At 39.2% G+C, this 13,309-nt stretch overlaps 1 protein-coding gene across 1 annotated transcript in view; it reads left to right on the top strand.

The window, feature by feature from the left end:
- LOC120863263 (leucyl and cystinyl aminopeptidase) overlaps positions 1-13,309 on the top strand; it is a 104,487-nt gene that overhangs the window by 75,199 nt on the left and 15,979 nt on the right. The window contains exons 11-13 of the mRNA XM_040239367.1: positions 1,135-1,223; positions 7,696-7,879; positions 9,454-9,610. Coding sequence (XP_040095301.1) covers positions 1,135-1,223; positions 7,696-7,879; positions 9,454-9,610 — 430 coding nt within the window. The remainder of the gene's footprint in view (positions 1-1,134; positions 1,224-7,695; positions 7,880-9,453; positions 9,611-13,309) is intronic.

Here is a 13,309-nt window from a genome sequence, read left to right as displayed (position 1 = left end):
TATATGCAGAATACATTGCCTGAAATGCCAGGCTAATTGATTCCTAAGCTGGAATCAAGATTAGTGGTGGAAATATCAACAACTTTATATATGCAGATGACACCATTCTAATGGCAGAAATTGGAGAGGAACTAAAGAACCTCTTGATAAAAGTGAAAGAGGAGAGTGAAAAAGCTGGCTTAAAATTCAACATTCAAAAAATTAAGATCATGGCATCTGCTCCCATCACTTCATGGCAAATAGATGGGGAAAACATAGAAGCAGTAACAGATTTTATTTTCTTGGGCTCCAAAATCACTGTGGATGGGGACTGCAGCCATGAAATAATAAGAAAAAAAAAACACTTGCTCCTTGGGGGGAAAGCTATGACTGCTGCTGCTGTTGCTGCTGCTGCTAAGTCGCTTCAGTCATGTCCAACTTTGTGCGACCCCAAGCATATTAAAAAGCAAACACATTTACTTTGCTGACCAAGGTCCATATAGTCAAAGCTTTGGTTTTCCAGTAGTCATGTACAGATGTGAGAGTTGGACCATAAAGAAGGCTGAGCACCAAAAAAAATCGATGCTTTTGAACTGTGGTGTTGGAAAAGACTCTTGAGAGTCCCTTGGACAGCAAAGAGATCCAACCAGTCCATCCTAAAGGAAATCAGTCCTGAATATTCATTGGAAGGACTAATACTGAAGCCGAAGCTCCAATACTTTGGCCATCTAATGCAAAGAGCCAACTCATTGGAAAAGACCCTGATGCTGGGAAAGATTGAAAGCAAAAGGAGTAGGGGGCAACAGAGGATGAGATGGTTCGAGAGCATCACTAACTCAATGGACATGAGCAAACTCCAGGAGACAGTGAAGGACAGGGAAGCCTGGTGTGCTGCCGTCCATGGGGTCACAGAGTCAGACACAACCTAGTGACTCAACAGCAGCAGCAGATCTCTTTTGCATCCTCAGGTTAGAGTGTTTTTAAATGTTTTGTAATCATAAGTTCTTAGAAAACCTAACAAGGTTATACTTTTCTCGAAATAACTTGAAAAATCTCACCTTCCTGCCAAAAAAGAAACCACTCAACAAAGTATGTGTAACTGACTGAACTATTGGAAACAGTTAATAATCTTCTAGTGTTTTCTTTTTATTACAGCTCTCTGTGGCATATTCCACTCTCCTATGTCACTGATGGAAAAAATTACTCCAAGCATCGATCAGTATCTTTACTGGACAAGAAATCAGGTTTGACTGTTTTAACACTTTTCTGATAAATTAGAAACAGCATATTTTCTAAAAATCTTAACTCAGGCAGCAGAAAGGAGATGACACTTTCCAATGCGCACAGCTCTATGAGCTGGTTCTGTGAGACACCTACAGAAAGTGTGACTAAAGGGAAATTGATTCTGTACGCAATATCATACATAAAACTGGTCTTTCTTAAGCATGCAAAATAAGGTATGAAAAACTGGGTTGAATATGCTAGGCAGTTGCCCTAGAAAATAGCAAATGCTGTGTTTTTGTATTCAAGATAACCATTTTATGTTACAAAGTAACAAGTAGAAGATGAGTTTCCAAAGGATACTCTGCTGTCCACTCTCTATGGGTTGGGCTGGGCCCACTACTTAAGCACCCTGGATGATTCTTAGGCATGACAAAGGTTGATTCAGGATGCAGAATTGTAGTAAATAGTTACTACAAGATGTCCTGTAGACATAGTATACATTTTTTGATAATGAGAAAATAGCACTAGAAAGTATGATTGTGGAGGGTGATGATAAAATGTACAGATTGTATATGCAGACTCACAAGGGGTCTATAAGGAGAAACTGAAATGTAGTTTCTGACCATCTGTTAAATACCACCAAGTGCCACGCCATGTAGAGTCTTAATTTACATCCTGAAAACATGAGGCTCTTGCATTCTGCAGGACTCATTAGTGATACTTGAGATTCATGGAAAGGGAAAATTTCTTGTTTGAATTTGGATCTGGTGTTCAGCCCTCTGTCATTGAGAGGGAAGTATAGCTTAGTGACGATATGACTTTGGAGCCAGGTTGCTTGACCCAATCATACAATTTTAGGTGAGTCTCCGAGTCTCTTTCCCTAAGCTATAGAATGGAGAGAGTAATTGTACTAAAGTTACAGTGTTATGATTTAGTTCATATAGTTCATGTTAGGATTTAGTTCATTTATATGAAGCACCTAGAATAATGCCTGGCACATGTTATGTGCTATAGAAGTGTTGGTTATCATTATTAATGTTACTAATGAAAAAAATAATTTTAAAGCATAACATATCCACATTACGTAAAATCCAGAAGATGGAAAACAAATTTTATTACTCTCATAACTACTCTGATGTCTATCTTTCTAGTAATTTTTTTAAAATAGTTTTTTACTTGGGTTGATGCTGTGTACATGTGATTTTTGTATTAATATCTTTCACTAATTGACTTAATCTTTAATTACTGTTGGATACTTGATTTACCACTTGTATCTATTTAAAAAATGCCTCAGTAAAATCTGAGTTTTTAAATGCTTTCCCATTATATGAACTTTTTCATAAGAATGCTTCTCAAAATGATGACTCTGTTACCTTTTGTGGTTTAATGCATATTCCAAGTTGCCCTTCTTTTGTGTGGTAATAACTTATAAGGCCAATTGAACTATATGAGCATACCAGTTGCATTGCGGTCTAACTGGAGTGTTAAACAGTAATTATTTAAAACATTAAGTACAATTGATGATGTCATCATATCTTTGATTAACACAGCATAGCTGGAGGTGCAAGAAATTGCTGCCTTCTCTGATTAAAAACAAAACCTCATACTTTCAGTGGGCCTTGCAAGGAGTCTCTGACCTATGAAAGAACAAATAATCCCATCTTGTATTTTTGAAAGGGACCAATACAGAAATTTTGCAAACCTCTCCATAGTATATAAGTTTTTGGTGGTATCAGAAATAACTAGACAATACGAAATCTGCTTTTATTAGCCTTTTACTCTTTTGGCTCCATTCATAAGTCAACTTTTTAAACTGTTTCTGAGAGTCAGACCCCAAAGTCATGCCTATATTTTCCTGCTGTGACCTTTTCTTCTAAAAGCACTCTCTCCTTCCACCGCACAAAAATTGTTTCAGCAGCTCAAGCACGCTGTGCTGCCTCTTGTCTCTGGGCCTTTGCACATGCTGTTTTCTGTTCTGGAAGAACACTCTTGCCTCTTGACTCCCTGGTTTAATTCCTATTCACTCTTCAGATCTCAGCTCATCCACTGCTTGTTCTAAGAGGCACTCCCTCATCCCAAGACAGGTCAGATGCCTCCCTTATGTATTTTAATGATATTTTCTGCTTTTAATATACTCTGGTTATTTAGTGGCTAAGTCATGTCTGACTCTTCCTCGACCCCAGGGATTATAGCCTGCCAGGCTCTTCTGTCCGTGGGGTTTCCGAGGCAAGAATCCTGGGATGGGTTGCCATTTCCTTCTTCAGGGGATCTTCCTGACTCAGGGATGGAACTCTAGTCTCCTGCATTGGCAGGCAGATTCTTTACGACTGAGCCACTTACTTATATCTGTCCCCACAGGAGAAGTATCCTCCCATTGAAAGTGGAGATCTTAGTTCCACAAGTCACTTTTGCAGTCCTGGCACCCTGTAGGCACATAAAAACTTATTGAATAAACAGATTTTAGTTTATAATGGAATGACTCAATTTCAAATGTCACTGTAAAAAGCTCTACGAGCAGAGCATTCAAAGCTTGGTGAAATGGCAACTTCTGTTTCTCTTCATTTGAAAATATTCTTAGTAAAGGAGAATTTGTGACATGCACTATAATATGGCCGGTTTAATCTAGAGGGGGAACTGAGGCAATATATGACGAAAGCAGTGTCTGCCACTTCTTCTGCTCAGCCGTGCTATTTACCTTACTGCTGCTGCAGTTTTAATTCCTGGCAGTTCAGGTTTTGAAAGTCCACACCGCAAATGTCTGTCCTTAGAAATGGTGTTTGGCCCTGAGAACAGCTGAGTCTTCTTGGTTCCTGATGCTCCTGTGAAGAGCCAATTTCGGTATCACTGAATTTTAGTCTTCTGTTTTCTCAAAAGAAATGTAGCACAGACAATGAATAACAGAGGCTTATTTTATGCTGTTAGGACATTGGTACAATGTGTTAACTTTGTGGATTGTTAAATCTGTAGTCTATTTCCATGAGTTCTAATGCCAGGGTTTCTGGGTTAGTCCCTTAGTTCAGTAAGATGTAGAAGTTATATGTGGTCAATATTTTGGTCACTTTTCTCCCACGTCCACGGATTTTGAATGGTTAATAGTTTTTGTGCATAAGAAAGGCTGAAACGGGACTGTTTTTCTAAACTACCTGTTGAGGAAATTACACCAAAGTGTCTCCTTGTTCCTTCCTTCCTCTCCCCGACACTGACCCCTCTCTCTTCCATTTTATTTTCAAACCTAACCTGTTTCACTAGAGGACATTTTTATTTTAAATCTATATAAAATTTTGTATTAAATCTTGGCGCATTCATGTTTCTAGAAGGACATCACTGCGCCATAAACATTTTTCTGAAACTAAAGGACATGGCACTGAAATGAAAGGCAATTGAAAAAAGGGAGGAAGGGCATGTAGATAGGATAGGGTATTTATCATGTGCCTTTTCCCCCTGATGAAACAAAGGAGAAGAAAGGGGTGTGGGAGAAAAAGGAATGCTTTTGAACAGGAGGGGATGAAGTTCAACTGTGTGTATCATGCTAGCTCTCTGGAGCAAGCCATACAGGGAATTTTGCAGCTTTGTAGTAAAAACATATTTTTGTTTGTTTCTGTGCTTTAATGTTTCTTTATAAAACAGTAGTTTGTTTTCATAACTCATTGACAAGTTTTTGTTTTTTAATCACTATTGGGCTTCTGCCATTTAACATCAGAGTTACTCTTTTTTTTTACTACTCAATGGACTGTGAAAATTGAACTGTTAATCTGTTAATGATTATAATAAATTAAAAACATATGAGAGTAGCTTCATCCACATTGGAGCTGCAAGATGTAGTTACCTCCCTTGTGTGCAAAGCTGGGTTTTTTTTTTTTTTGATACCTGTGGTTTTAAGGTCCTCTATTGTGAATCATTCAGAAGACCTGAAAGAGACTAATATGTGGATTCTTTAATGATAACTCTCCTCTCTATGCTGTTGGCTGCACCGCTTCATATTCTGTCATCAAAATGACAGTAATAATTTCAAGTACACTCCCAGCTGTGTTCCTCCTCTCTGCCATCTGCACTTGGCTAGGTTTACAAGATAGCGAGTTGCTTATCATCCAAGAGACTCTGTATTTCAATATTTTCCTATTTCCATCCAGTGGGAAAATTGCCATGCTTATCATTCCTGGCCTCCTGTTTTGGTAAAGGGAGATTTGAAGCTGTTCAGTTCTTTTTCCCAAGGTCCTTTCTTGATAAAAGCCCTGTAGGAAATTGTTTGGTGACCTAGAGAGTGTTGATATTTTTGCATTAGCTACTGATAAAGTTAATTTCATTAGTCATAGGTTTGTTAAAAATATATCCACTTGGAGCAGCTACTGTTACCAACGCAAATATTCCTTAGAATTGTAATCTGCTTTAGAAAAGGAATAAACCCGATTAATGTGATTAATCTATTCCATCTGTTGCTATATCAGCAAAAAAACAAATTAGTATAAATTTTTTTTAATGAAAAAGACTGATTATCTGATATGTCATGTTAAGACATGATCAGAACATAAATCTTTACATCTTAAAAATCTTTGACAGTCTCAGAATTAGAGTAACTAAGGTATTAAGAAAAATCTGATAAATTTAAATAATTCATGCTTTTGAAGTTGATCAGTCTTAGATTTCAGGTACTAAAAGGTTTAAATGTGTTTCCAAAGCATTTTATGTGTAAAAACCCTCAAATATAATTATTATGATAGTAAATATTTTAAAACAGCCTACTGCTACTGCTAAGTCGCTTCAGTCATGTCTAACTCTGTGCGACTCCATAGACAGTAGCCCACCGGGCTCCCCGATCCCTGGGATTCTCCAGACAAGAGTACTGGAGAGGGTTGCCATTTCCTTCTCCAAAAACAGCCTAAGTATTTCCAAATAGAAGATGGGTTAAACTGTGGTATGTCCCAAAATAAAATATCCTTAAGATTTTGAATCCTGCATATGAAGGCAGTGGGAAAATGGCAGGAAATGGAATCTGATATGTGAAAAAGCAGCATAATATAATGCATAAAATAATGTACATAGATCCAGTATATTAAATATTAATTCAGTTAAAATGTGTATAGGAAAAATCTTGGTAGGAAATATACCTATGATGCTTTTATTGTTTGAGTTTAGATGATTTTTCTTATCTCTACTCCCCTTTTCTCTTTTGAGTTAAACACTGTATTCCTCACTTTAAAGTGGGGAAGAAAGCTTACATCATCAAGCTGCAAACCTTATTTAGATTTGTTTGAAACCACTTACTGTAATATAACCATTTTGTTCATTCATTCATTAATGCACCAAGTATCTCTTGAGTACCTGCTAGGAACATTGTTCTAGGTACTGAGAGATGAGCAGTAAACAAAGTAATGCTCATGGGGTTATAGTCTAATAAATATTAAACCTTAAGATGCTTAAAAGCATACCCTTAACTATTGTTTTAAATTCACATCTTCTAAAAACATAATAAAAACTAAAAAATTAAAAAAATTCACATCTTCATTGCCAACTTTAAAGGATGTTTCCTGGTTAGTAATTTTAAAGGTTGCAGTCAACTTTTGTAGTAATAATTTTAAGGTTGCATTTTTTAGCTTCTTAATAATCAAGCATTAATTGAAGTCATTCCATATAAATTTCTAACAATTCTGTCGGCATTAAAATGTAATGGTAGGGGTTCACAAAGTACATTAGCAGCTTTCTGTTATTTTAACTCAATTATTTCTTATTTGTGCCTAATGAGACATCCATCCTTCCCTAATGTTTATTTTGCTGTCTTTGAATTATGTGACTTTTTAAAATGGCTTCGTGTGTCCTTTCTTAGGCCGTTAACATAACCGAAGACAAAAGGCTGAGAGGGAACACATTTTATATGATAATAGATCGTTCCTCACTGTCTGCCCTGCGCCATGCCCTGCACACACTCCCAGCGTGAACTTGGGAGCCAGTTCAGTGCATGGATGCCATGCACACTTTCTCTCTGGGCCTTGAACACTTACAAGCCCCTCTTTACCTGGCTCACAATACCTATATATCCTGAAGTCTCAACGGTGATGTCATTTCTCCCAAGAAATCTCTCCTAACCTTCCCTCGGGGGTGAAGCATTTCTACCCTGTTCTCCTACAGAACGCCACGTTTTCTTTTTCCATCAACAACATTTGTATGACACCCTACTCACCTGGTCACGTTGGGTTGTCAAGACCTAGGAGAGCAGGCACATGTACCTTGTTTACCATTAAATAAAGACTTGTTAAGTGAATGGGTGGTGATCTTTGGTGACATGAACATGACTGCCCCGGGAGGCAAACATTTAGTTTCTCAGTAGAAATAATACAAGTATTTTTTAATATAAAAATAATATATTATTATTAATATATAAAATGATAATATATTTTTAAATATAAAAATAATACCTTATTACTTTTGAAACACAGTATTCATTTAATACTTTTCTTTGCCTAACCTCTCTCTCTCTCATTTTTTGGTCTGTATTAGGTGTCATCAATCTCACAGAAGAAGTGCAGTGGATCAAGGTCAATACAAACATGACTGGCTATTACATTGTCCATTACACAGATGACAACTGGGAAGCACTGATCAAACAGCTGAAAACAAATCCTTATGTGCTGAGCGACAAAGATCGAGCCAACCTCATCAACAACATCTTTGAACTTGCAGGGTAGCGTATGCTTGGCTTTGTTTCTTTCTTTTTTTTTTTTTTTGAAATAAGTGTTCTTGAGGAAAAGGACATTTAAGAAAAGCAATTGAAAAGAACTAGCATGTATTGCCTGGTAGGTATAATTCATTTCGGAGAACTGAGAAGATAGAAGACATATCCCTTGTCTATCTGGAAACATAAGCACAAGCATATTGAACAGTTATATAATAAGATTTAAATCATGTTTCAAGACTGTAGATACTGACAAGCGCGACGCATAAATTTGCTGAATAAATGGATACAGAAGTTGAGGGTTTGCTTTACTCACGAGAGAATTCTTTTCAAGAAGCCGGTGCTTTCAGCATAAAAGCTTAGTGTTCATATATTAGTGAGAGACATGTCTCGAGAGCTGGCATACCACTCACCTCCCCAGCTGCCCCCCAAGCTGCACAAGCCCAAAGCCCAGAATGGCAGTGACCTCACGTGCCAGTGTCCTCTGAAGAGGAAGATCACTGACCTAGGTCGTCAGTGGGTCTAGACACACAAAGGAAGGAAAGTGAAGTCACTCGGGTGGTTGTGTCCACCTCTTGCGACTCCATGAACTGTAGCCCACCAGACTCCTCTGTCCATGGGATTCTCCAGGCCAGAATACTGGAGTGGGTAGCCTTTCCCTTCTCCAGGGGACCTTCCCGACCCAGGGATTGAACCCAGGTCTCCCGCCTTGCAGGCAGACGCTTTACCCTCTTAGCCACCAGGGAAGCCCAAGGAAAGGAAGCCCAGGCACCAAGGAACACTCACATGCCTTCCTTCCGACGGCTCTTAACCTTCCTGTTACGTGGCGACCTCACGCCATCTCAGCCATCCGTGTTGTGGTTTCTGTCAAGTGGTTAATTTTTTAAAGGTGTGCACTATAAATTCACAGTGGCCTTAACAAGTTTGACAAAATTCCCATACAAATACCAAATTACTTTCTGATTCAAATCCTCTTTCTGCCACCTGATCAATGTAAGTAACTAATGATAAGTAAAATTGGCACGCTCCATCATTTCTCATCTAAAATGTTATGATACTTTTCCTGAATCAGTAGCAATTTACAGGTGACTTACCGATCAAAGAACTGAGCTGTTGTTCATCTTTTTCCTGAAAGGCATCTTTAACCTTGAGTTGCACACGTGAACTTAATCAAAGATATTTAGTCTAACTTTACAGAGCATCGGGCTTCTCTGGTGGCTCAGATGGTTAAAGAATCCACTTGCAATGCGAGAGACCTGGGTTTGATCCCTGGTTTGGCTAGATCCCCTGGAGAAGGGAACAGCTACCCACTCCAGTATTCTTGCCAGGATAATTCCACAGACAGAGGAGCCTGGCGGACTACAGTCCATGGGGTTGCAAAGAGTCAGACACGACTGAGCAACTTTCACTTCACTTCACTGAAGACTCTGGAGCCATAGAATAGCTACCACTCAGAGCTTAAATTTTAGGTCTTCAGGATTCCCGCTCCCCCATCTAGCCATAGTTTCTCTCTCAGCATGCATACTTTTTTGGCATATTTACTTTTCTGGCATATTTACTTTTTTTGTTCTTTTACCCATTAGCCTAGGCAAGGTGTCTCTTCAAAGAGCTTTCGATCTGATTGATTACCTTAGAAATGAGACCTACACTGCACCCATCTCTGAAGCCCTGTTCCAGACAGAACTCATCTATAACCTCCTCGACAAACTCGGGCACATGGATCTGGCCTCAAGACTAGTGGTAAGTCTGCCTTTTTGCCAAGTTCTCTTTGTTGCTTGCCTTTACTGATGTTATTCATGTTCCATTCAGCAGTCACAGACTGAAAAAGCAGTTATATTCCATTTTCATCACTTTCCTGGTGCTGAAATCTTAACATTGAATCAGCATGTCATTTCTTACCGTGAGGAGCTGGTAAAGGGTTAGCATGATGTATTCTTATCTTAATATCAAAATATATAGACTTCTGACACTGCTGTCAAAATGAGATCACATGAAAAGAAAAATTTCTCTATTCAACTCTTGGTTTATTTTCATATAATAAATGCTTGGAATAGGCCCTTCTGCAAAGCAGTGCTCCCCATTAATTTCCTGGTGGTCATTATAAAATGAAAACTATGTTTGTACTGGGAATATTCAGTTTTGGGGGTCCTCACTGATAACTGTCTTATTAAGGATGGTGATGCTGGTTAATATAAGTTTCTTTGCAAAGCACTACTGGTTTTGGAGACTGTTTTACCTTTTTTTAAAACCAATTGCCTGGTCTTAACAGTTGTTATTTTAGACACTTTTGGTATTAAATTTTGACTGTGTATTTAAAAGCTTGAGAAGGAGTGATGAGTTCTTTGTCTCATCTAATTCTCTGGATCACATTCAGACAACAAGATTTGCTTTGCCAACCAGTCAGGGTTTCCAACGAGCAGGCAAAAGGCAGCTTTCAGGAAAGAGAAGGTGATGGGCCAGGAATTAGAATAAGTCTTTTAGAATTTTGGCATCCTCACTGGTAAAAGGAAGGGGCTAGATTGCACCTGAAAAAAAAGAAAATCCTCTTTTCTGCTGTCCTACTGTGCACCCCCTGTGATTCTCAGTGACGGGGAGGGAGTGCAGGGCAGGGGGCCATACAGAGCTTGCAAAGCCCCTTCCTTACAAGTTTCTGATCTGACCTGCAAGGAGCCACCCCCGCCCCCTACCCATAGGTGAGATACTTCGGTTAAATGATTTCTGAGGTATCTTCTGATTACCAAGATTTCTTCTATTTCATAAGGCTTTCAACTACCAACCTTAATAAAAGCCAGTACCTGGAATGTGACCTGGCCCGTAGTGACACTCAGTAAATGTGGGATGAATGAGTGAGTGGGACATACAAGAACAAGGACACTTCAGCGCTCACTGTACCCTGCACACCCTGCTTAGTGCTTATGCCGATAACCTCGTTTAACCCGCACCCAGCAGCAGATAGGTATTTCTGCCCTCATTAACACAGATGAGACTGAATGACTTCTCCAAAGTCACTTACCTCAGACCTTAGACTCAGACCAAGATCGCTTTCATGCCAGACCCTCCTCTTTGTGTTTTAAGGCTGTATTTTCATGTGTTCTAGCTTGTCATCTATCAGAGGATACCCTTTTATTGGAAGAATCAAAGCTGCCTCTTGCTATATTTTCCCCTTTTTTACACCGATATTTTAAAACAGTTTGAAGGCTTGCTAAACTTCATGATGGCATAAGTCACTCTTCTGCCTGCCTCTCTCCATTAATGTGTTGAGGGCCTGGTGTCAGGAGGCATTTGATAGTTAATTCAGGCTGGCTGTGTGCTGAAAGCACAGATGCTGAACTCAATTCCAGCAGTTAGATCTTTTGAATATCTTCCTGCTGTGACACTCAACTAACTCTGCATCTTCATCTCAAATGATGATTTCCAGTTTGCTGGGCAGGTATGTGCTTACCCAGGACATGGCAGAACGTACCAGTCCATGGGACTGGTGGTTAGAGAATCGAAACAGGAGGCTTAGTGTGTGTTTATGAGACCTTTACCATTGTACGTCTTCATGCACTTGGCTGGCACGACAGGTAAAAGTTATGACGGTTAAAAGTCATGATGGCTTTAATTCAGGAACAAGAAACTCTCTCTTTAAAATTCTTGTTCTGATCTTAGGGCATTCGAGTAGGATCAAAATTCTCAAAATATGAAATGTGACCCTCTGTAGATGAGATTGGAATGGCAGAACCTTTGAGACCTTGGATCCAGTCATCAAGTCGTATTTGTGATTAAGACTGATGTCTAATTACTTTTTTTAAGTTATTGTCATGAGAGCATGCTGTGCATTTATTGGTCATTTTGTTCTTTAGGCTACACAGACCCATATCACACATATTACCTATATATCACCTGTTGTGATGTCTGCTTTAATATGTGATGGGTAGAGTCTGGAGGCACATTTGAATTGTGTTAAATTGTTCACATCTGATACTAAAATCTGATCTCAGCCCTATTCCTGTTTCATCACTTATAACTCTGTCATTCTTTTACATATGAGGAACTGGTGGGATAAACCTTTTGTAATAAAAGTTGACACTTCAGTTTTAAGAAACTCAGCTGACCCAAGAAAGAACTCCCTGGGAACATCAGTGTAAAATTAAAGCAGTAAATCAAAATGTAATAAATAACATAAGTGCCAGCATCTTGCCCTGTTTTAAAGTCATCTTGTGTCATTGTTGTTGCCTTTTATTGCATGTATGTAGATTGTATGACTCATCAATTTATTCCCTCTCCCTACCATCTCCACTTTATGAAATCAGAGGATTGAATTCCGATACCTAATGGGTTTGGATTTCAAAAAATTAATGTAGAATAATGCAAAAACAAGTTAAATTTTACTTATAAAAGGGAAAGATAATTTGAAGCACTGGCTGTGGTCTATTAACATTAAAAATATAACCTCAATTACTTACAAAAATATTTTATAACTGAAATTTTCTAAAAACAGAACTATTATTTTTTAAATAAAGTATTTTATGTTATCATTTAATTTTTTTTTTTTCCTGGCTGTACTGCATAGCTTGCTGGACCTTACTTCCCCAATCAGGGCTCAAATCTGGGGTCTGGCAGTGAAAGTGTTGAGTCCAAGCCATTGGATCACCAGGGAATTCCCCTGAAATATATTTAAAAATCAACAATTTGGGAACTTCCCCTTGACTCCTGGGTACGGGCTGTAAGTAAGAAAGTTACAGAGGGCGAGGGTGGGATGATTTGGGAGAATGGCATTGAAACATGTATAATATCATATAAGAAACGACTCGCCAGTCTAGGTTCGATGCAGGATACAGGATGCTTGGGGCTGGTGCACTGGGATAATCCAGACGGATGGTATGGGGAGGGACGTGGGAGGGGGCTTCAGGAGTGGGAACTTATGTACACCTGTGGCGGATTCATGTTGATGTATGGCAAAACCAATACAGTCTTGTAAAGAAAGAAAGAAAGAAAGTTACACCCCATAACTGCAAAGGAGTAAACACCCAGGAATTGGCTACAGCTTCACTTAAGGTTTCCCTCGCTTCCAGTATTTTGAAGTGCCATTTTCCCCACTGCTTTCTTTGTTTTAGTATAAACTCTCAAGGGTGGTTGCCATTTTTCCCCACTGAGTTCTTTTCATTGTTAATGGTTTTGCAAGTATGGGAGGTTCCTTTCGTTTCTGTTTGACAGTTAGGAGTAGCTTGTCACTCTCATTTGTCATAATGCCTCATGATGCCGGAGTAGGCAATGGCAGCCCGCTCCAGTGTTCTTGCCTGGAGAATCCCAGGGACGGGGAGCCTGGTGGGCTGCAGTCCATGGGGTCGCACAGAGTCGGACACGACTGACGCGACTTAGCAGCAGCAGCGTGATGCCCCCGAGAAGGCCAGGCCCGCGGAAGACGGCGTGTGCGGTGGTCACGGCAGCCCACAG

The sequence above is a fragment of the Oryx dammah genome, unplaced genomic scaffold (genome assembly GCF_014754425.2).
Source record: "Oryx dammah isolate SB20612 unplaced genomic scaffold, SCBI_Odam_1.1 HiC_scaffold_5, whole genome shotgun sequence".
NCBI classification, from domain to species: Eukaryota; Metazoa; Chordata; class Mammalia; order Artiodactyla; family Bovidae; genus Oryx; species Oryx dammah.
Note: the sequence above shows the minus strand (reverse complement) of the source record. Positions and strands in the feature narration are given on the sequence as shown.